The sequence below is a fragment of the Triturus cristatus genome, chromosome 6 (assembly GCF_964204655.1).
Source record: "Triturus cristatus chromosome 6, aTriCri1.1, whole genome shotgun sequence".
Lineage (NCBI taxonomy): Eukaryota > Metazoa > Chordata > Amphibia > Caudata > Salamandridae > Triturus > Triturus cristatus.
The window spans coordinates 343,090,707-343,114,681 of record NC_140589.1 but is presented as its reverse complement, the minus strand read 5'-3'; the positions used below and the strand labels follow the sequence as shown (position 1 = coordinate 343,114,681).

The following is a 23,975-nucleotide window of genomic DNA, read 5'->3' as shown; positions in this document are numbered from 1 at the left end:
TGTGACAGAAAACCATAATATGATTAACATCATAATATATGATTTAGTATGATGGAAGTTGTGTCTTCATTTGTTTGTGAGGAAAGCATTTAGGATTGAACAGGGTCGGACTTGGGCAAACAATCGGTCCGGGGACCAAATACAATTGGCCTCTATAACCAAAACAAATAGCTAAGAATGTGGCCTACATCTGCAAATCAGGGCAGTTTTAAACTTGTGAAGAAAAGTTGTGAAAGTGTTTTGCAAGGTATGGGAGACTGCATGCATTTGTGCTTGCTGAAGGCAATGTTTGTGGTAATATTAGGAATATAAACGGTAAGAACCGGCCTACCAAACCACAAAAAAGCCACAAATAGCCGAAAAACCAGCCCACACACTGATCTGTGAGAGTAGGCCTTCGCGAATCACCAGATTACCAACTATGCCTGCCCAACCCTGGGCCTAAACTATTTGCAAGTTACCTGAAAGTATATTTATTTTATCCGATCTCGGTAATTTCATTTGAATAAGCATTACCGAAGGTAAAGAATAGGCATTTAGTAATCGGTAGACTGATCCAGATAGCCATAATATTTTGCCTGGTTAAGATTACAGCAAACTTCTTGATTGGGATTGTAGAGTGGGTTGAGACAAGCCCGTGTCTTACCATATCAGTGAGACCAGAGGAACTGATGGAAAAATGGCCTGCTCTCTGCTAACTGCCAGTCTTAGAGTGGTGGTGGGTAACACAGGTTTGTTATTCACATAGACAGATGCAGCATCCATATGTTTGAAAAGTGTTAAAGATGGATTCTTCTGCAAGATGCACTCTGAAATGCTATTGTTCTATGGCAGCACTGCTACACTTTTTTTGTTTTTCTTGTTTTCCATTTTTATTTACGCCTACTGACCTGGTCGAATTCTGGGTTGATATACAATTAAGTTTAGGGTTTGCTCATGACCTTATGTCTTGCCCTTTGACACTATTTTTAGGGGGGGTTGTTGCAACTGCTCTCCACTGGTACCCCTTAAGTCTATGCCTTATAATCCCCTCTTAGAAGCCTAAGCTCTAATGTGGTTCTGCACATATTTGTTTACAGATGCTATCATGCATTAACCGCAGAGGCGGTGCTGTGTGAAGCACGCTGCTAGTGTTTTCACACCATATTCTTAGTAGGGAACAAGCCTCAAAGCCCCGATGAAGGTCTGCTGGCCTGTTCTGTTCCAAAACGTGCCTGCTTGAAAGCCCTCAGCCATCCAAGCAGTTCAGAAAGAGGCACAAAGGATTACTAGAAGTCCTACCTATACATCAAAATTGATCAAAGGGGGGCTGCCGCTAGAAGAAGGGTGACTCTGCCTGTTAAACACAGTTACCTACTGCGCCACCTTTTTTAACAAAGGTCCAAGAACTTAGTTGACCTTCACATTTGCTAGACTGAAAAAGGTCTGAATGGCCCAATGTGAAATAATGTGTCCCACACATTGAGTCCTTTGATAAGAATGTGGTCTGTCCCACCCACTCACTGAGCTAGTCCCTCCCTTAGGACCGCATAGCATAATATGTCCACATTTCCAAGGGCCAACTACTCATAACCCTTAACCTGGGGAAAAGGCTCATCTTTGAGGATACTGCAACTCTTTCACAAAAGCTGAGAGACTCCAGCTTTCCTTTTTCAGAATTAGTGTAGTGTTACTGGTCGATTGGCCACTGTGTTGCTTACGCTGTAGCTGTTAAAAGTTTTCAAGGTCACGAGGATCGTAAATATCTAGATTTGCAAACCCCCAACAAAAATCAGGCGTTTGTGGGAGACTAGCAATTCTCAATTTTGCAGTATTGAGTTCACAATCACGACGACAATATGGTCCAGCACTCCAAATTATACTTAATCTGATTACACCATATACTTTATACAAGACATTGATTCAGCAGGTGTTATTCACATTTTCTTTATTCAAAAACTTTTCTTCACGATAAAATGCGACCGTAGCCAACGCATTTCGTTCCATCAGACTTCTTCAGGGCAATGAAAAGTATGTAAGCCTTCTATGGAGGATGCGGTCTATAATACATAATTCATTCTCCTTAGATTGATACCAGAAAAGCCTTGTCTAGGGAGTCTCCTCATGGGGAAATCCTATTGTGACCAGCCTTCAGTATGTTTTTAAATCATTAGCCAAGGTCTGGCAGTGGGTGTTATCCCATCACAACTTGCAAAGGATGACAAGCAGCTTGCGTAGTGTACACGGATCGTTAATCAGTTAGCGATCATGTTTGTGAATATTGTGTGCTCCCTTGTTTTATCACTGTATTGTCACTCTACTTCGCTTTTTATTATACGATTATGATGAGTGCTTTTTGATATTTGATTTTAGTGTTTACTGTACATAGATCTATGTATCAAGATACAATTAAAGTATTATGTTTTTACAATAACTCAACTTTGGCTAGATATCAACATCATTAGTGCAGCTGTGATAATGTGTTTGGACTGTAAACTCCACCTCTTTGAGTTATGTCTTACGTGCACATCAACACCACTCAGAGATGCAAGAAGGCTTAAAAGGCTAATTTTCAGCTGTAGACTGAGTAGCAGTGTCCTGGCTAGTGTGGAACAAACTCACTTTGACTTTTGTTAGTGTCGTTTTGTTCCTGTGACTATAATGGTTGGTAAAACAAGACTAAACGGGTAAGGTAAATTAACAAACACACCTCTTTGCAGAGACACCCTCACTGAATAGACCTTTAATGAATTAAGGTTTTCATTCTCAATAATTCTAATAAAGCAAAATCCCTAAGGCAATTGTTTTATGCACCATAATCACATTCCAAAATTGTATTACGACTAACACATAGTTTAAATTAGTTTTAAAAAAAATAACCTATTAAGCAGGAGTACATGAAAAATACAGAACATTATTAGATGACTGAAAGCCTTACCCTTTGGACAAATTCCTCCATGGGCACTTCCCTTGGGTGAACCAACGTAAGCTAACCCAAGTGTTCCCATGTCAAAATCTTGATATGTAAACAGGTGTGCAAGACATACAGTTGCTGCTTTTTCGGATATATCAGCACTGAATTGCTAAAATCAAAAACAAAAAATTATAAGAATTCAAAATAGTATTTCAAACTAACCTTCTATGGGATTTTATAATCAAGTTTATCTCATAGCATCAAATATGGCTAAAACAGAAACAAAGTTGCCACAACTTTAAAACCTAAAAGTATGACCTTGGAACACAATTGAACAGCACGTATGCAGGATGCAGCAGTTTAGGTTGAAAATCATCAGTTCAATTTTGATTATGGGCTAAAATTCAACAAAGAAAATAGATGTTGAGACATTAACATCCCCCTTACTGATAACAGATTACATTACAAGTTTGCTGTAATAACAAAATTACCATTTTAGTTCTTAGTTGTTGTGAATGCAGAACACATCAGTTTATGCTTTGAAAAGGCATAGATATTTTTCGATTCAGACAGCCGGCCTTTCACATAAAGAAGGACCACGAGTTATTTTGTCCTGTTTAAAATATTTTAAGAAGCGAAGTGTGCCAATAAGTACGAGGACTCGCCCTAATCAAAGCCCATTCAGTAAATCTTGGTACTGGTTTGACAATGACCTCTCTTTTGTAAATGAATCACAACAGTTGGCAAAAATGCCAACCACCATATCACATTACTAGGAGAGACACTACTCCAATTGAAAGACAGCATAGGACTTAGCTGAGTTTTGTAGTCAAGGCTAGATTATTAAAATATACTCTGTGTTGAAGCACCCAAAATGAGTTCTAAATGCTGCAGAGACTGCAGACTGAAGCCGCAAGACTTTGTCCGGATCTAAACAAATGATCACACATTACCAGAGTACCCTATATCATTGCATGTCAGTAGCACACAAAACAGAGTTCAAACACCTGTGCTTAATAGGGTACAAGTAGAAACTACCTGCAAGAAAAAACACAGCAGAACTCTCCCAGTTAATACTTATGTTCAAGTAGGTCAAACGTGATTGTACAATCCATGTGTAAACTGAAAAACTCAAGGAGGCAGAACGATCTCGTTCATCTAGTGCCGGGTGAAATTTAAACATATTGTTTTTTTAATTGCTTATCTGTAGTTACTCATAGCAGCATTTTCCCTGCTCATGTTTACTTTGAATACTAGATATGCCAATCTATTAGGTAAGATGTGAAGTGTCTTGGCACCGAGCTGAGGTTTTCAGATCTTAGCTTGTTCAGAACCCTCTTCAATGATCTCACCACTGAACCTTCCTGCGTCTTAGCGAAAATTCAGACATGTGACTGATTCTAGAAACTCCTGTAATGGGGTATATGTGTTTTCTGCCTTGCCTGGGCAGCTCATCTCACAGCAGATGTTAGGGGGATCCTCTTGCTGTTTTTCTCTGTAACTCAGATTCTTTAAATACAAAAACAACTCAATTTTCAAAACAAAAGCTTGAAGTCAGAGTTTTCTTTAACATCTAGAACTCATTGGGTCCTATTCACAAAAGGAAAATTTGGTCATAAACGTATGTTCACAACTGAATTTCCCTCACTTACACCTATTAGGAATTGAGAAAGGGATTCCTAGCAGGTGTAAGACCATTAATATGCCCAGAGATCTCTGCCACATGTATGAAATTCTGCACACCCGTTAAACTCACTTTATAGGTGGGAGTTCCAAGGTGTGGTGAGCCTTGGAAGTTTGGGAATACCCACAAATATGACTGTTTGTCAGTATTTACAAATTCCTCTTCTCCTTTCCACCATCGAAAGGATAGGATATTGACTCCAACTGAGAGCCAGTATAAATGCTCATCTAGGGTAGGAAAGGGAACGGATCACCACCAGATTTGCTTTGACTGTCAAGGAAAGGGTTTCCTTATACTTTACCAAAGGGAGATCTCTGCCCAAATCTCCCTATGGTGAAGTATAGTATAAAGTAAAAATGTTTGCTGAACTTGAAAACAATTACTAAAATAGTTTAAAATTTAAATATTATTGTTAATTTGTATATGTTTATTTTCAACGCATACCAAAATATAAAATACTACAACACAGTATTAGAAACTTCTTTTACTTGAATAAATTAAATTAAAAACATTTTATTTAAAAAATCTTACTAAAGTAAAATATATATTTTATATTATATATTAATTACAAGTTATGTGTAAAATTGATTACAAATAACTGAATTATATTTGAAAACAATGTGTTACAGTATTAATGTAAGTTAAAAGAAAACAAAACTTATGTTTTACTTTTAGATATTGTGTGAAAATTATTTATATTTTTAAGTATATAAAATAATATAATTTCAAATGGTTTGCTATGGGGTTTCATTTTAAGTTCCTGCCTCCATTTCTTTCTATGGGATGGTGTTGCAGTACCAGTACATTTACTACTGTTTTGAGTACTTTTGGGCTACAGTAAATTAGAAGAGCAGTTTGTGAATAGGAACAGGCTTAATTTTTTCTGGTTGGGTGAATGTCCTTCCCTAAGCACCTCCAAGGGATTCGCTTACCCTCCCCTTACTCTTCCCTAAACCCAAGCTATTTTGTAGTAAGTACGTCCCATTTTTGAACCACTCCCTCTAGTCCCTCTCACATTTACTGCTGATTGTGGGATGGACCAGGGGGAGTGAGGATCTTCTTATAGAAAATATAGAAGTGGAGACTTACACTCAGATTTGGAACTAGCATTTTGTAATACTTTAGTAGTACTACAGTAGTATTATTAAATGCACTACAAAATGCAGTTTGTGAATAGGTCCCAAAGACTTCCCTTTCCGCGTCCCACCAGAAACCCGGAACAAGACCATCTACTTTTTTTAAGAATGCAAAGGACTATTGCTAAGGTGAAAATGAGGATGATAGGGGACATCCTTCTTTGGTACCCCTGTTAATAGGAAAGGGTTGAGAACAGATATAATTTACTCTAACCTACAGCCACTGATTGTTATACAGCATGTGTATGTAAGCGATAAATCTAGGGCCGAAGATACTTTTTTTCAATGATTTGATAAAATAACTCACCTGGACCTCGTGGCTGAAGAGTCAAAACACCCTTGATCACCTGAAATCACCCGACTTCCATGGGCATCCATCTTCCGGGCCCCGGGTCACTGGCAAGTGACTGTGAACACTGTCCCTTCTGCTTTCAGGTCTTCTTCATCTTGAATCCAGCCTTGGATTCCACCGGACACTTCTCCAGTCTTCGCAAGCAGCAAAACGTCTTCAGCTTCCATAGAAAACGACGACGCGACCCGACACCAAAAGACACCTATGCACCCGGCTTCCCTAGGTGAGGTAACTCGTGCACTCCGGTGCTCCTGTGGGTGTTGGCCCTCGAACTACTTACCTTGTAAGTGGCTTGCTTGTAGACTCTCTAGAAGTACCCTTAAACGTTAAAAATCCAACCGCTACTTGCTCCATTGAAATCAATAGGGAACCCGCGGCTGTGTTCTCACACTGCACTCGTCTGCTGTGGGCCTTTTACTTACCTGCCTTGGGTGGAATAGTGAAGCCCCAGCGATTCTACAGGCCCTAGGCCTTGTCCCCTTGCAAGTTGACTTTCCTAAACCTCTTTTTTAGTATAATTGTCTGGTACGCCCCTAGGGCCCCAGCCATATTTGTGCTTAACTTATTGTGAAACGTTGATATTTGCATATGTTCCTGACTTCTAATCTCATAAAGAGATCAGTAGAGTGTGTCTAGAAATAAATACATATATATTTGATATATATACCTGTGTGATGTCCTTTCATTTGGTAATTCAAGCGATCAAGCACCTTTTAGAAATTGGTTAACACCAAGGCACTGGGGTCCGCAGAATCTTGCGTTGCAGCCAGGGTATTTGTACCAGTCTTATACAATGCCAGATGCCTCTGCTAGACATAAATCGGCACTGATTAGAATGCACTGAAGAGGAAATCATCGGTGTCAACTTGTTCACTAGGATTTATGCCAAGATTTTGGTTTTCACTTTAATCAGTGGTATGGGTCGGCACAAAATAACACATTTATGGTGGTTGTCCCAGTTTACCATTTTCTGAAATAGTCGCTCCTTGGGAGCATACTGGAAATAATTCATCTCTTTGTACATTTTCATAAGGTGGGTACTCAGGAAGACATCATGTTTCTTCAAAAACTCATCTGGGAGTCAAGTAGGTTCTGTTGTTTTGCCACACTTAATGGGGCTCAGTGCACCTGGGATCTCCTTCTCCAACAGAAGGAGATCAAGGGTCTGCTTGCAAAGCAGTTGTGATGTCCGAGATGCTGGTTCAAGTGTTCAAGAAGGATTAGTTACTTACCTGTAATCCTAGTTCTCATCCAGGGGTATACTCATCAAAGTCATAATCTATGAATAATCCCCGCCCATGTGCGGGATCCCGGAGCATATAGAAAATACATATATATACATATATATATATATACATTCACTGAAAAAACCATAGGTTTCACACATGTTATAGTTAGCGGAAATTTTACTGATAAAAAACCAATGAAATTGCCCCGTTATAGTTAGTGCTGGCAACTATAACTCACGCGACCGCAATCCTCTGCTGATGCTAATACTGTATTTAGACACTTATTTGCCCATGTCTTCTTCCATACATTTTTAGCTATACATATATTACAAATATTTGTTTTTCATAAAGACACATATGTCATCAGCAGAAGATTGCGGTCGCGTGAGTTATAGTTGCCAGCACTAACTATAACGGGGCAATTTCATTGGTTTTTTATCAGTAAAATTTCCGCTAACTATAACATGTGTGAAACCTATGGTTTTTTCAGTGAATTTGCAAGGTTTTTTAAATGCTAATTCCTAACTATAACGTGTGTGAAACCTATGGTTTTTTCAGTGAATTTGTACGGTTTTTTAAATGCTAAGTTACTTTACGCCATTCGAGGCGTGCGCGCCCACTTAACGCAGTGCGTTCCGTGCACGGTTTTTATCAACTTTAATAAGCCCTGTACATTTGGTGGCCTTCGGCCACCAAAAGCACAGGGGGTGGGGTCAATGTGGATAGTGTTTTTTTTATTTCGATTTTATAATTTCATGTTGCCAAAATATAGTTTTTTTACTGATGTAATAAGCCCTGTACATTTGGTAGTCTACGGCCACCAAAAGCACAGGGGGTGGGGTAAGTGTGGATAGTGGTTTTTTTATTTCTATTTTTTACCGTACGCTTACGGTAAGCGTACGGTAAGCGTACTCGGCAAAATTGCCGAAAAAAAAATAAAACCGTTTTTGCTCTTGGGGGATGTTTGGGGACTCCCTCAACATGACTATGTGGGAGGGAGTTGTCAAAACAGCCCCGTAACATGTTTTTGGGCATCATGTTTGATAAATAACACTCAGTGCGAGAGACAAAATGGCGGACGCCGCTTCCTGGTTTCGGCCGATTCAAATGTTTACTAAGATCTAAGAGCCAATCAGAATCGCGCTCGCGCACGCCACCGTACGCGTACGGTAAGCGTACGGTAAGCGTACGGTAAGCGGGCTCAGATATATATATTGATTTAAAGGCTATTTTCTCAGAATCTACTGAACAGATTTACACCAAACCTACAAAAGGCACTTCCTTGACATAGGGACTACCTCTCTGCCAAATTTCTAGTAATTCTGTTCAGCCGTTCGGGCTGTAGCTCGTTCTAAAGGTCCTATGGAAAAATGCATGGGAAAAACGCGTTTTGGGACCCCCCTTTTATCTCAGCCCCCGCTTGACGAATCCCCCCGAGACTTTCAGGGTAGGAGCGGAGCGTAGCGCCCCACCTATTTTGAGAAATTCGCGAGGATTCATCGACCGGCGCCAAAGTTATTCAAAATAGAATGTTGCGGATTTCCTATGGAAAAGGGGTCCTAACTATAACTACCTACTGGCGACCGCCAGTAGGTAATATGTGAAAACATATACATGCAGCCTAAAAATGTTCAAAACATGGCAATGCTGTAAATTACGTATGTTTGCATAGTAGTGCCCCCTAACCCGTAAGGAAAAAAGGAAGCATCAGGCAAATTATAACACAGCACTGCTTTATTGTCATAAAGCAACTTGTAATTGTAAGCATTCGCCAGTAGGCTGCAGCAGAGTATCAAGAAACAAAGAAAACTGACACCTTGCCTTTAAGGCATTAGAGTAGGGGGACCGTGCCTTTAAGACCTGCATGAGACCCCCTGCTCCCATGATGCATTACAGGTGGCAGTTGGGCCAGTTCTTTTTGGCGGTGCATCCGCACCTGAGTAGATCTGCATGCCATACATCATGTACTTAAAGAGACACCATGCTCGTCCGGGGAGGTGAGTGGGTCGCTTATGACTCTGATGAGTATACCCCTGGATGAGAACTAGGATTACAGGTAAGTAACTAATCCTTCTCATCCAGGGTATACTAATCAATAGTCATAATCTATGAATAGAGTAGCAAGCCCATACCCCAAGTCTCGCGGACGAGCACGACAGCATCTAAAACATACAGTAAAAGCACATTTAGCATCACAGTTATGCAAACAGGTTCCTCAGAGAAGCCTGCCCCACCTGGGCGTCGGCCTGTGCGTCTGAATCTAGGCAATAATGGCGCGTAAAGGTATGAACTGAGCGCCATATAGCCGCTTTGCAGATTTCAGACATGGGAACGTTGCGAAGGAGTGCAACAGTAGAAGCCTTCCCTCGAGTAGAGTGTGCTCTAGGTTTACCCTGCAGAACCTTGTGGGACAGTTGGTAAGACAAGGCTATACATGAGACAATCCATCTAGAAATGGACCTCTTGGAGGCAGCCAGCCCGGTATTCGTGGGCCCATAGTTAACAAAGAGCCTGTCTGACTTTCTAAGTTGAAGGGTCTTAGCCAGATAGAATTTCAAAACCCTCCGGAGGTCAAGAGAATGTAAGGCTCTCTCCGGGGGAGTGGATGGCTGAGGAAAAAAGGTGGGCAAAGTGATCACCTGATTAATGTGGAAGTCCGAGACCACCTTGGGCAGGAAGCTCGGATGAGTACGGAGCACCACCCTATTAGCATGAAACACAGTGTAAGGTTCCTTGCAGCAGAGGGCCTGAATTTCACTGACCCTACGGGCCGAAGTGATGGCTACTAAGAAGGCAGCCTTCCAGGTCAGATGCTGCAAGGACGCCTTATGAATTGGTTCAAAAGGGGCCCCCATTAGCTTAGAGAGAACGATGTTAAGTTCCCAGGAAGGGGAAGGAGAAATCCTTTACCACTGGCATCTGGAAGAATGAGGTCTGGGTAGGAGACTTCCTATAGGCTGTAATAGCAGCTAAGTGTACTCTGATGGAAGAGTACTTTAACCCAGACTTCGCCAAGTACAGTAAGTAGGGGAAGTAGGGGAGAATAACCTGTTCTTGACCCCGCATCGGATCAAGGGTGTTATCTCTACACCAAACGCAGAATCTTTTCCACTTAAAGGCGTAAGACTTCCTAGTGGAGGGCCTCTTCGCTTCCCGGAGAATGTTCATACAGTCCGGAGGAAGATCTAAATGTCCGTATTGGATGAATTCAGGAGCCATGCCGTCAAGCTGAGGGAGGGAAGATTGGGATGAAACACCCTCCCCTTGTCCTTGGTCAGCAAGTTCGGTAGGCAAGGCAACCTCCTGTGTGGTACTTCCGACAGCTGGAGTAGATCCGGGAACCACCACTGACGGGGCCACTCCGGGGCTATTAGGATCATCCGAGTCCTGGCCCTGTAGAATTTCTGTATCACAGCCGGGATGAGAGGGAGAGGAGGAAAAGCGTAAAGCAATGTCCTCGACCAGCTGATCAAAAGTGAGTTCCCCTCCGACCCCCGTTGAGGGAACCTGGAGGCGAAGACGGGGCATTTTTTGTTTGCCGCGTCTGCGAAAAGATCGATGTCCGGTACGCCCCACAACCGGAAGATCTCTTGAGCGACGCCTTCGTTGAGCACCCAGTCGTGCGCTTCGACGAAGTCTCTGCTGAGGCCGTCTGCCTGCACGTTCAGGGTCCCTGGCAGGTGAACAGCGACGATCGCCAGGTTTCTCGCCAGAAGCCATCTCCAGATGGACTGGGCTTCCAGAGACAGGACCCGCGATCTGGAGCCTCCTTGGTTGTTCAGATAGAACATAGTTGTGGTGTTGTCTGTCTGAACCTGAACATAGTTGGTTTGCAGGGATGGATACAGGGACTTGAGAGCTAGGTGGACTGCTCGTAGCTCCAAGAAGTTGATGTGATAACTCTGTTCGATAACGGACCAGAGACCTTGTACTTGAAACTGGCCCATATGAGCACCCCAGCCCTGCATGGAGGCATCTGTGACCACTGTCTGTGTCGGAGGCGCCTGATGGAAGGGGACGCCGTGAAGCAGATGGGAGCGCTTCATCCACCACCGGATGGAGTCTTTGGCGGCTTGATGAAGGGTGATGGGATCTTCCCAGCGGCCGGACCTCTGAGACCACTGATACTCTAGTTCTTGTTGCAGAGGATGCATGTGCAGACGTGCATTGGGCACAATGTAAATGCACGAAGCCATCGACCCCAGGAGAGATGACACTTGTCTGGCTGTGGGAAATGCCGTGCTGAGAAGCATGCAGCCTTTCTGAAGCATGGAGGATAACCTCTCCTCCGAAGGACACACGCTTGCACTTGCGGAGTCTAGAGAGGCGCCCAGGTAGTGGATCCGCTGAGTGAGATTGAGGACCGACTTCTTGTAGTTGACCTGGAGGCCCAGCGAGTGCAGAAGGTTGAGGCAAAACGAAAGATGACTCTGGAGTCGAGCAGGAGTGGAACTCTTCAAGAGCCAGTCGTCTAGATAGGGGTAGACGAATATCTTCCGCTTGCGGAGAAAAGCAGCCACCACCACCATGCACTTTGAGAAAGTTTGTGGTGCGGATTTGAGGCCGAATGGCAGAACCCTGTATTGATAATGCCGGCGAGAGATCTGAAATCTGAGAAACTTTCGATGTTTCGCTGAGACAGGAATGTGGAAGTATACATCCTGTAAATCGATGGCACACATCCAGTCCCCCTGGTGGAGATGTGGGAAGATCTGGTGCAGTGCCAGCATTCTGAATTTTTCTCTTTTGACAAATCCGTTGAGTAGGCGGAGATTGAGGATGGGTCTGTACTCTCTGACCGCTCCTCGTTTTTGAACAAGAAAATACCGGGAGTACACTCCTAGATTTCTCTGCCTGGTTGGAACCTCCTCTATGGCGTTCTTGGAGAGGAGAGTGGCAACTTCGTCCTTTAAAAGTTGGTTTTGGGTGGGAGGGAGTGGCTGCCTCCGTGGGGGTACCTGCGGAGGGGGAGATTTGAACCTCAGCAAGTAGCCATGCTCTACAATATTCAGCACCCATCTGTCGTTTGTAATGGCTTTCCACTCTGTCAGGTGAACGGTGATACTTCCTCCCACCGGAGTGGCGAACGAGAGCGGAGGAAGTAAGATTTCACTGTTTCGCGGGCTGTTTGGTAGAGGACTGTTGTTGCTTCGCATTTCCTCTTCCTCTGCCCCGACCCCTTTGCTGAAACTGGGACCTCTGTTGATTCTGGGAGGACCATTGGGGTGTTTGAACGCGCTGGTGAAAGGCACGTTTGTCGCCCTGGCGAAAACGCTTTCGGAATTCTTTGCGTTTTTCCAGCCCCACAGCCTTCACGGTGTCCAACTCTGCCTTCATCTTGCTCATTTGGTCATCCGCATGAGCCCCAAATAATGATGATCCGTTAAAGGGCAGATTGAGAATTCTCTTTTGTGCGTCAGGCTTGAGGCCCGTTAGTCTCAGCCAGGCCGAACGCCGAGAGCAGACGCCATGTGAGTAGCCATGTGCGGCAAGGTCCGAGGCATCAGCCGCTGCGCTGATGATTTGATTGGCCACCAGCCCGCCTTCTTGTAGGATCTCTGTGAAGTCCCGCCTGTCTTCTCTAGGCAGCTTCTCCGCGAATCTGGCGAGGGAATCCCACAGGGAACGATCATACCGCCCCAGCAGGGCTGAAGCGCTAGCCACCTTTATGTGCGAGGCAGAAGTGTTGCACATTTTCCTGCCGTAGGAATCCATCAGCTTGCTGTCCTTCTCAGGGGGGACAGAAGAAGACACTGAGGTCGAGTGGGACTTCATAGCTGCTGCCACGATCACTGAGTCCGCTGGCGGGTCAGCCCTCAAGAACAAAGGGTCCTCGGCTGGAGCCTTTACTTCTTCGCTATTCTTGACGGAACCGAGCCCGCCGTAGCCGGAGTGAGGAACGTGGCCATAGCTGGGTCCAACAATCCTGGCACCAAAGGGAGCAGAGGTCTGGGAGCCGACCGATGATGCAAAGTGTCAAAGATCACTGAAGTGGGTGCCTGAGGGATGTGCAGCGCGATGTTCAATTTCTGCGCCCCTCTACCCAGGACGTCTGAGAAGGTAGCGATGTCGTCCACCGGGGACACTCGCGATGGAGGTGTAGAGGAAAAAGTAGGAGAGTAGTCCCGGACTGAAGACCTTGTGGATGAAGTCCCAGTGGGCGACCTGGTGCGTCGCCTCTTGTGAGAGCGTTCGCTATGGTGAGCCCTAGACCTTGATCTGCGCTTTGACGGAGATCTTGGACGTCTGTGCGCGGAGCGGCGGTCCCTGGAACGAGACCGGCGGGGAGTAGGTGGCCTTGGATCCCTTGGAGGAGACTTACTCCTGCGCGGTGGAGAATACGTACGGGAGTAGTCCGATCCAGGACTTCGACATGTGCCAGCGCCCACATCCCGCAACCAGCGAGGTGACAGTCCGAACCTCTCTGGAGACTTTGGTGAGCCTTCCGGAGATATTTGCACGATGTGCAGTCCCGGAGATGATGACTGCTCTCCTGGAGATCAAGACCTCTCCGCGGGAGCTCCAGCTGTACCCTTCGGCGTCTAATTCCTCGACGTCGTCGACGTCTGCATCACCATCGGCAAGTGTGGGGTATGGCGTTCTGGCCTCGACGGCGGTTTCGACGCCGATCGCGGAGACCTCGACGTCGATATCCTCTTCTCTGGCACCTGACGTCGACTGGATGACCTTGACGTCGGCCTTGCACGCCGTCGACTGGGTGACTTCGACGGCGACCTCTCTCGACGTCGACTCTTCGACGTCAACCTCTCACGCCGTCGACTGGGCGATTTCGACGTCGACCTCTCACGCCGTCGACTGGGCGATTGCGACGTCGACCTCTCACGACGTCGAGCGGGCGACTTCGACCTCTCACGGCGTCGAATTGTTGATCTCGACGTCGACCTTCCATGTGATCTCGACGTCGACCTTCTATGTCGCCGAGTGGGGGAATCCCTCGACGGCGACCTGCCCACTCGCGGCGGTTACGTCGCCGCATCTCTCGACGCCGACCCCCTCGAGGGTGGCGGAGAGTGTCTCGACGTCGACGGAAGCCTCAACGTCGACGGAGACAGTCCAGACCTCCCCGGACTAGCAGCCGTCGAGCCCGAAGGACTGCGCCTCGACGCCGACTTACTTTTGCGCGGCGGAGAATCTCGACGGTGATATGAATCCCTTGACGCCGAAGTTGTCTTCTGCCTTTTCGACGGCCTCTTCGATGTCGACGACGAATCCCTAGGACTCTTGGTCTTTCTGGAGCCAGGAGAGCTGGTGTGTCGCCGTTTTTGCGATTGTGTAGCTGAAGAAGGTGGTCTTGATGAAGAAGGATCGCCTTCACGACGGCTTCTGTCCTTCTCCAGCTGTGCATGTAGTCTAATGCGCTCTCTATCCCTCAGAGTGCGCTTGGAGAACTTCTGGCAGTGAGGACACCGGTCAGGATCGTGTTTAGTTGGTAAACACGCAATACACACCGAGTGTGGATCTGCCAGTGCCATCTTGTTGCCACAAGAAGGGCATTTCCGAAATAAAGGAGGCATTCTGACTGGAAAAAATTCGAAATTTTACTGGAAACCAGCAGAATCAGCCCCCAGAAGCCAGAAAACGTCGAAAAATGCTTGAAAAAGCTGTAATTTCCCAAATTTCAGTCAAAAACTGAAGAGCTCAAGCTCCAGGATCCTCACAGAAGGAGCCGGAAAAAAGAACTGGCCCAACTGCCACCTGTAATGCATCATGGGAGCAGGGGGTCTCATGCAGGTCTTAAAGGCACGGTCCCCCTACTCTAATGCCTTAAAGGCAAGGTGTCAGTTTTCTTTGTTTCTTGATACTCTGCTGCAGCCTACTGGCGAATGCTTACAATTACAAGTTGCTTTATGACAATAAAGCAGTGCTGTGTTATAATTTGCCTGATGCTTCCTTTTTTCCTTACGGGTTAGGGGGCACTACTATGCAAACATACGTAATTTACAGCATTGCCATGTTTTGAACATTTTTTGGCTGCATGTATATGTTTTCACATATGTATATATATATGTATATATATGTATTTTCTATATGCTCCGGGATCCCACACATGGGCGGGGATTATTCATAGATTATGACTGTTGATGAGTATCCCCTGGATGAGAACAATCTTTAGTTTCTGCAACCAGCCTGGAGGCATTTCCCAATTTGCAACCCAGTATAAAGGCTTCCCTGCTTTGTATCAGATCTCATACACACATCTGAGATTTCAACCATAATGTTCAGGCCATATGTAGGGGCACATTCTTCAGCTGTAATTTTACAGTTTAAAGTGTATGCAATAATTGGGCGTTTTATCCATAATGTAATTCTCCAAGTTAAAAACCGGTTTCCTAAAATGGCAACGGAATATTCCCTTTCACATTCTCTAAGTCATCTATGAAGTATGTTTTTGCCTCCCCTTGGACTATAGCTTTATAAGCTTCCTATATTACACTGGGGGAGTCACCGGAATTAAACCTAATCTTTAAATATTCTTTAGTTTCTTCACATAAAAATGTAGAAAACTCGTCATTCACCAGCCACTGAGCATTTAGTCTCCAGATGCCTGTTCTCGCCTCATGCACAGCCTACAGTTATCTCAATATGGAGTGGTATGAGAATCCCTTTCGAAGGGAACATTAGCCCCAAGTCCACACTAAGTGTGTGGGCGGGACAATGGCTTCACGTGCAGAGGATTTCCCGCACTGGTGGCAAGTGTTGGGAAACCATTCTGCTTAATGTAGAAGCCAAAAATGAAACGCGGCTCCAATGAGACAGCACTTCCGCACACAACATTCATGACGATGCATGCCGGCATGAATATGGGTGTGTGCCCACCCCCTGCAACACGGGAGGACTACTGGATCTCACGGTTGTCCGATGAACATATTAAACGCCTCTCTGTGCACTAATTGATCCCCCAAACCTACTGCATCTCCATTGCCAGTCTCTCCCTGAGTTGGGAACTCTGTCCCCCTTCCCCCCCCCTCAAGTGATCTTTTCATACATTCTATTTGTTGTTTACACTTTGTGGCGCTCATCTGGGCTGCCCCGCCCCCCCCGCCTCACATATGACATCACTTCACATTTCTTCCTAACAGTCTTATGAGCTTGTTTACTTTGTTATGACGTTCTGATTAGAAGAACTGTTGTTTATTATGGTCATTCTCGACACGGGCACGTTGGTGCCACTGGTTATATTGGTTTTCTGCAGCGAAGTATGGAGCAGCTGTTTCACTCTATGCATAAAATCTAATAAACACAATTTTAAAAAAGCATGTCGTGTGTGGGTGGGACAATGAAATTATTGATTCTGGAAAACAATTGGTAGGTTGCGGACTAAAACTTGTTTCCTACATCAAGTGTGAAAAGAAAAAAAACATTCTGTCTACGCAAATAAGGTTTCTGACTTTGAGATAATTATATTATTTGATCAGGACTGGAATCAGGGAGTGAGTTGCTTGGCCCTGAAGAAACGCCACAGGGAATGGCTCAAAACATGTAGACAGAAGGGTAATTTCAACCAAACTTCTATTTCTTTTCCCCTTTTATTAACCATACCATCTGGAGGATGGAATTAAGCATTTCTTTCCTATCAGGCAGGTATTTTTAAATTGCACTTTAAAAAAAACTCCTACTTCCATTCTAACACTATCTAAAAAATAGGTACTCACAAACATTTTCGCAGGGGCCAAAAAGTTTGGTCTGTGATGTGACAGAAGGCCGCACTGAAGCCCGCAGGGTGGCTGCCGAGGGTGGAGGGGGAGGTAAGGTGGGTGGAGGTGAGGCGGAACATGTACATCTAGTGGCTGAATTGCACAATGCGAAACCAGAAAATCTAGATCAATCCCGGCTTCTTCACCCAACCAAATCGTGTGATCCTAGGCAATTGTTTTATTTAATTTTCCCTCCTTTTACTTCATTATCACATATAAGAGGACCTCCAAATACAAGACTTCAGGATTTGTGCTGTACAATACCTTCTGTGTTTTTATTTAATAAACTATAAGGTTGTTTCTGTATAATAGCAACTCAGGCTGGGAAAAGGGTGCACATAACAGCTGACTTGCCTCCTAGTTCGCTACTGGCCTTCTTGTCAGGGTGAGTGAAAGCACAAATGTTTCTAAATTCATGTTTGAAAATGGTCACTTAAAAATACTTCTCATTGCACTGATATAACCAGATGAACTAAGGCGAAATGGTTCTGCGGGTTATTGAAATATAGTTTTTTAATTTAGCATATTTCACACATTTGCTGCAAGATTCAATTAACATTGAAATAACTGTTTGCCCATTTATTTAACAGCTTTTTAAAGTTTTTTGGAGTCGAGTAAACAGCAGCCCAGTGCTTCTGTGAACAAAGGGGCCGCATGTAAAGGTCAGGATGGTCGCATGCGGCCCCCAGGCCGTACTTTGAGTATCACTGATCTAAAGCATACCACCAAGTGCTCCTACGTATTTTGCAGGTAGTAGCAAGCCCCGTTCTGTAGAGAACGGGAGGAACCCTATGATGAAACAAGCCACCAAGGGACAAACCTCTCGATTGAGGGTTATATAAATAAAACTGTGATTTTTCTAACCCTGAAGGTGGTGTAGCACACACTACCAAGACAGGCTCTTTTTTCTTGAGATATATGCAACTAGGAGGACAAGCCCCCTGGGATACACCTCTTGTCTCCCACTTCTTTTAATATAGATGAAGAAAAAATGGTCTGAGGACAAGGCTAAGGATGGCATGTTTAGGGAATGCAGTACAGCCGTTTAGAATCAGTTGTTAAGTAGGACAAATACCTGAATTAGATGGTGCTCCAAAGGTACAAGCGGAAATGCTCTATATCCCTATCAGACAGGGCAGGTGCAAATCATTATCAGGGGCATGATAAGACATTTTATAAAGCCTAAACAGCAACTCGGACCTCCTGTAATGTCAGCCATCTTCGATTCCTTTAGGAAGACAGGCAGAGTAAACCTAACAATGTCTGAAGCGGAAACTATGGTGTTATATAAATAAGGCAAGGAGGCGTTACGTTATTATGCCTATAGGACAAGCGTGTTACTTAATAACCGTTGAGTAAAAATGTACAAAAACAGTCTGGAAAATTTACTCCTCACATGCAGGGTTGGTAAACCAGTCACAATATACAGAGGCTAGCTTCCCTTACCAAAAAATCTAGATGTTGAAATAGCTTTTGAGAGGGTGCCTGATACAACATAAATAGTTCTGGCTTCTGGAAAAGATACATAGAGATGGTTCTGGAAAGCTAGACCTTCATATCAGCAAAAGTTACAGTTATGCTTCTTTCGCTGAATCCTTTAGGCTGCACAGCAGAAATGCTTCTATTTCCCTTGGCTTTTTGCACAGGCCACAGAACAACAGGCAATCCGAATCAGAGACGACAACTGTATAAAAGTACTAGGTTCTTGGGCAACGATCATAAGATGTCTCTATACACACACAATATCATGGTATCTTCACTGGGGTTGAATGCGAACTCCCTGGCATCATGAGCAGTGCGGAGGATTACAGCTTGATTTCAATACTTAAGAATAATCTTCACTGTGTTGATCTGCACTTCTGTTTTGCATATTTGTATTGTGAAAAAGTTTGCCCGATACCTTCGTATCTGACTTATCCCACTGATTTGCAAACTCAATGGCGAAGAAATGCCAGAGCTGTTAAATTTGAATAGGACTTACCAGGCTAGACAACAATATGTATGTGTATCACAATGGGGCCAGAATAGTATTCCTGGTAAGAATAGATAAAGGTATTATTAATTATTATATGCTTACTAAGGGAATGGACACAGGGGAAATCACAAAAATGATGGACATACATGAACCTGTTAGTGGCAGGCGGAGTTTTATGGAAAGGATTATGGATGCCTAGAAACTATAAATCACTCAGTCTCTAAAACAGTCAAATCACTAAACACAGTGGTGGACATATTAGATGCATACTGGATGCATGCCCTTTCCATCACTGCTAAAAACCTGTATATTTTAACCTGCAGTTCTCCTGTAAATAGAAGGGCAACCCTACAGGGCTTGGAGGGTGGGAGACTGGTAAATTATCATTGGCATACAGAAAAGTTGTTTGATGGCCATTCTCTCCGCCTATGCTGATAAGTTTAAGGTAATCTGACTGTCTCCTAACACTCAAGACCACGGGGAACAGGGACGTAAAGTGCCCATATAGGCTGAAAGACTGATCAACTAATGGGACCCCGGTTACTAATTCTGATACTTTAAAATAGAAGGTGCATTTTCTATAACACAAATGCGTTCAACATGATGAAACTAGAGTCGCAGTCAGCCACTATATGAAACCCCTACCACCTTACTACCTAATGAATTGTGTTTAACTCCTCCAGCTGTTATCACTTCCCCTCTGCGAAGCCCATAACCCTAAGCAACATCAAAAGGAGGAATTAATCGTATCCCTGTTTTGGAGTATAAAGTCCTCAGTTCCTGTGCCATGTCTGCGGTCACCAGAACATACCTTACCCTCCATAACTTCATGCCATGTATTCTAATCTTAATTAAGTTGCAAAACTGCAGCAACACTGCTGATCTATCTGATTGTCACATACCCCAAATTGTTCTTCAGTAGATGTCATCTAAAGCACTAGTATAGCCTAACCCTTGTTATTGATAATTGATTGTTACTGTGACATCTAACCCCACCACTTCATGTGAACCCCCAGGGAGGGGAGGATGGTGCTTACAGTCACTGAGACTCATCCCAGAGTATTTAAAGTGTAAATTATGGATGTTGATCCAAAAATAATATATTTAAGAGATGTATAAAAAGCTATTTGACATGTAAGGTGGGGGAATGGTCAGAGGACACCAAACATGGATAAATCTACATATATATAAATAAATAAATATATATATATATAAGTATTGGAAAAAGTAAATGCACACTTAAGAACTAACTATTTGGATCATTTGCAATGTATCCTAAACGTACCACAGATGGTGCCCCTGTCATTCTGTGGGGGAACACTAGCTGGCTTCCTGTAACCAATGCATGCATCTGTGATGAGCAAGTTACTTACGTTCAGTAACAACTTCTCTGGTAGAGATTCTATATAGCCACAGATTCCATACTCTCTTAAATTGTCAAGCCATGCAGACCTGCATCTACACTTAAGAGAGAATTTCCAAAGACAGATAATGCAGCCTATATCCACAGGCTACACTGTCCAGTACTTCAACTAGAAAAATTCCACCAACAACCACCAACAGCACTGCCTGCCCAGCTTTTTCCACAGAGAAAAACCTGCCTCTTCCAGCAAAAGCCTCTGGAATGATAGAGAGGAAGGAATGGACAGACAAGCCCCATAGGCTGCCATTATGTGGCTCAGAACAGGATACTGTGCCTTTAAGAAAACTTTCCAGGACTTTTCCAGTATCCCAGAATGCACAGCAGGTCCCTTTTACTTTCAGTTCTTTTTGAAGGCGTAGCACGCCAGACCTGTAGCATTCCTTATTATTAACATTCATCTCTCCACCGGGGAGGAGGGCGGGCGTTTATGACTATAACAGAGATACCCCTACTACAGAACTGGAGTTACAGAAAAGAAACTACTCCTTCTGTAGTAGGGGATCTCTGTGTATAGTCATAATCTAGTGAATAGAATGGCAAGCCCATCCCCACACAAAAACGGCGGTGGAGAAGATTACAAAACAATACCACTACTGTGCGAACAAATTTCGCAACGAAGCCTGCCCAACCTGAGCATCTGCCCTGACATCCGCGTCCAGACAGTAATGCGCAGCAAAGGTATGGACCGACTTCCAAGTGGCCGCCTTGCAGATTTCTGCAATCGGAACATTACGCAGCAAAGCAGTCGTGGCAGCTTTGCCCCTGGTGGAATGAGCCTCAGGTTTACCCCCTAAGGTCTTATTAGCCTTTTGGTAACACAACTGTATACAGGACACAATCCACCGAGAGATGGACTGTTTGGAGGTAGCAAGACCGGTCCTGACTGATCCATAATTGATAAACAATTGGTCTGACCTACGAATATCTTTGGTCTTATCAAGATAAAACTTCAACACCCTCCTAACGTCCAGGGAATGTAGAGACCTTTCCGCTGGAGAAGAAGGATTCTGAAAAAACGTAGGTAAAGTTATGGTCTGGTTGACATGAAAATCAGATATAACCTTAGGAAGAAATTTAGGGTGAGTACGCATAACAACCTTAGCAGCATGAAATACAGTATAAGGTTCACGGCAACACAACGCCTGAAGTTCACTCACCCTGCGGGCCGATGTAATGGCCACTAGGAACGCCGCCTTCCAGGACAGGTGCTGCAACGAAGCCTTGTGAATAGGTTCAAAAGGCTCCTTCATCAATCTGGACAGCACCACATTCAATTCCCAGGAAGGCGAGGGAAGTCTGACAGGAGGGAACACCTTCTTCAAGCCTTCCAAAAAATCCTTGACCACAGGGATCTGAAAGAAGGAAGTCTGTGAAGGGCATTTCCTGTAAGCAGTCAAAGCAGCGAGATGAACCTTAATGGAGTGGAAATTAAGGCCAGACTGCGCCAAATGTAAAAGATATGGAAGGATGACATCTTCCTTACAGGCCGTCGGGTCAAAGTTCTTGGATTTGCACCAGATGCAGAATCTCTTCCACTTGTAAGCATAGGAAGTCCTAGTGGAAGGACGTTTAGCCTCCTTCAGTATGTCCATACAATCTTCTGGTAGATTCAAATGGCCATATTGCACTATCTCAGGAGCCATGCCGCCAAACTCAAAGACGAGAGGTTGGGATGCACCATCCGCCCCCCGAACTTCGTGAGAAGGTCCGGCCTGCACGGCAGCCGCATGTGAGGAAGGAGAGACCGGTGAAGCAGGTCCGTGAACCACCACTGCCTGGGCCATTCCGGGGCAATCAGGATCATCCGCGCCCCGGACTTGGACAGTTTGATGAGCACCGCCAGAATCAGGGGAATGGGTGGAAAAGCGTACAGAAAGCTGTTCGACCGGTCGATCCATAGCGCATTCCCCAGCGTCCCCTTCTGATAGTAACTGGATGCGAAGTCTCGGCATTTGCTGTTTTCGGCGGTGGCGAACAGATCTACGTCTGGAGTTCCCCACCTTGCGAAGACTTCTCCTAGTACCTCGTCGTTTATGACCCATTCATGGTTCTCCTGAAGCAGCCTGCTCAGCGCGTCCGCTTGAACATTCTGCACCCCCGGCAGATGCGTGGCCGTGATCATCAGTCCCCGGGCCAGAAGCCAGCGCCAGATCGCCTGCGCCTCCTGTGACAGAGTGCGCGATCTCGACCCCCCTTGCTTGTTGAGGTAATACATCGTGGTTGTATTGTCCGTCTGTATCAGCAACGAGTTGGTCTGGAAGGACGGATGGAAGGCCTTCAATGCCAAGTACACGGCTCTGAGTTCCAGGAAATTGATGTGGTACGTCGACTCCACCGGAGACCACTTTCCTTGTATCTGTAAGTCTCCGGAGTGCGCTCCTCAACCTTGGAGAGACGCATCCGTCACGATACTCGTCTCGGGATTGTCCTTGTGGAACGGAACCCCCCTGAGGAGATTCTCCGCCGAACACCACCATCTCAGAGACTGAAGAGCATGCAGAGACAGCCGTATCTTGTCGTCCCAAGAACCTGTTCTCTGATCCCATTGATCCTCCAAGCACTCCTGCAGTGGTCTCATGTGCAGCTGTGCGTGCAGAGTGAGGAAGATACAGGAGGCCATCGACCCCAGCAGCGAAGACACCTTCCTCACTGTCGCCGATGGAGCGGCATGAGGTCCTGAGCCTTCCGAAGGAGCGATAACCGTCTCTCCTCCAAGGAGACACGCTTGCTGACCGTGTATCGATGGAGGCCCCCAAGTACTGTATGCACTGGACCGGAGTCAGGACAGATTTGGACATGTTGACGTGTAACCCCAGCTTGTTCAAGAGAGCGCACGTCCTCCGGAAGTGCGCCCGCGCTTCCGAAAAAGATGAGGCCTTGATCACCCAGTCGTCCAGGTACGGGTAGACAAACACCTTGTTCCTTCGCAGGTGTGCCGCTACCACTGCCATGCACTTCGAGAAGGTCCTGGGAGCAGACTTTAGCCCGAATGGCAGTACTGTGTATTGATAATGATTGGCGCCGACTTGGAATCGCAGGAACTTCCTGTGTTTCCGTGCAATGGGCACATGGAAGTACGCGTCCTGTAAGTCTATGGCACAGAGCCAGTCTCCCCGTTGCAGCTGAGGGTAAATCTGATGCAACAACAGCATGCGAAACTTCTCTCTGCGAATCCATTTGTTTGCTTGCCGCAAATCCAGAATGGGCCTGAACTCGTTCTTGTCCTTCTTGCGAACCAGGAAGAAACGAGAGTACAGACATCTTCCCCTTTGAGACAGAGGTACGCCTTCCACCGCCTTTTTCCGTAACAGGATGTCTGCCTCCGCCTGGAGCTCTCGCAGTTGATACCGCGAGCTTACCGGCGGAATCGCTGGAGGCGGCCTGATGAACCAAAGACTGTATCCATTGCAAACAATATTCAGCACCCACTTGTCCTGAGTAATTTTTCTCCACTCTGCCGGAAAAAATTGAATGCTTCCCCCCCACTGGAGTGGGTAACGGTTGCAGGGGAAGTAGACGCTAAGGGCCGAGACCCGGCCGGGCCCTTGGTAGCAGTAGCAGACTGCT

At 45.2% G+C, this 23,975-nt stretch overlaps 1 protein-coding gene across 1 annotated transcript in view; it reads right to left on the bottom strand.

Annotated features, from left to right (window-relative positions):
* The window catches only part of ADAM17 (ADAM metallopeptidase domain 17), a 597,876-nt gene that overhangs the window by 300,488 nt on the left and 273,413 nt on the right, over positions 1 to 23,975 (bottom strand). Inside the window, exon 9 of the mRNA XM_085610726.1 lies at positions 2,918 to 3,062. Within this exon, the coding sequence (XP_085466852.1) occupies positions 2,918 to 3,062 (145 nt within the window). The remainder of the gene's footprint in view (positions 1 to 2,917; positions 3,063 to 23,975) is intronic.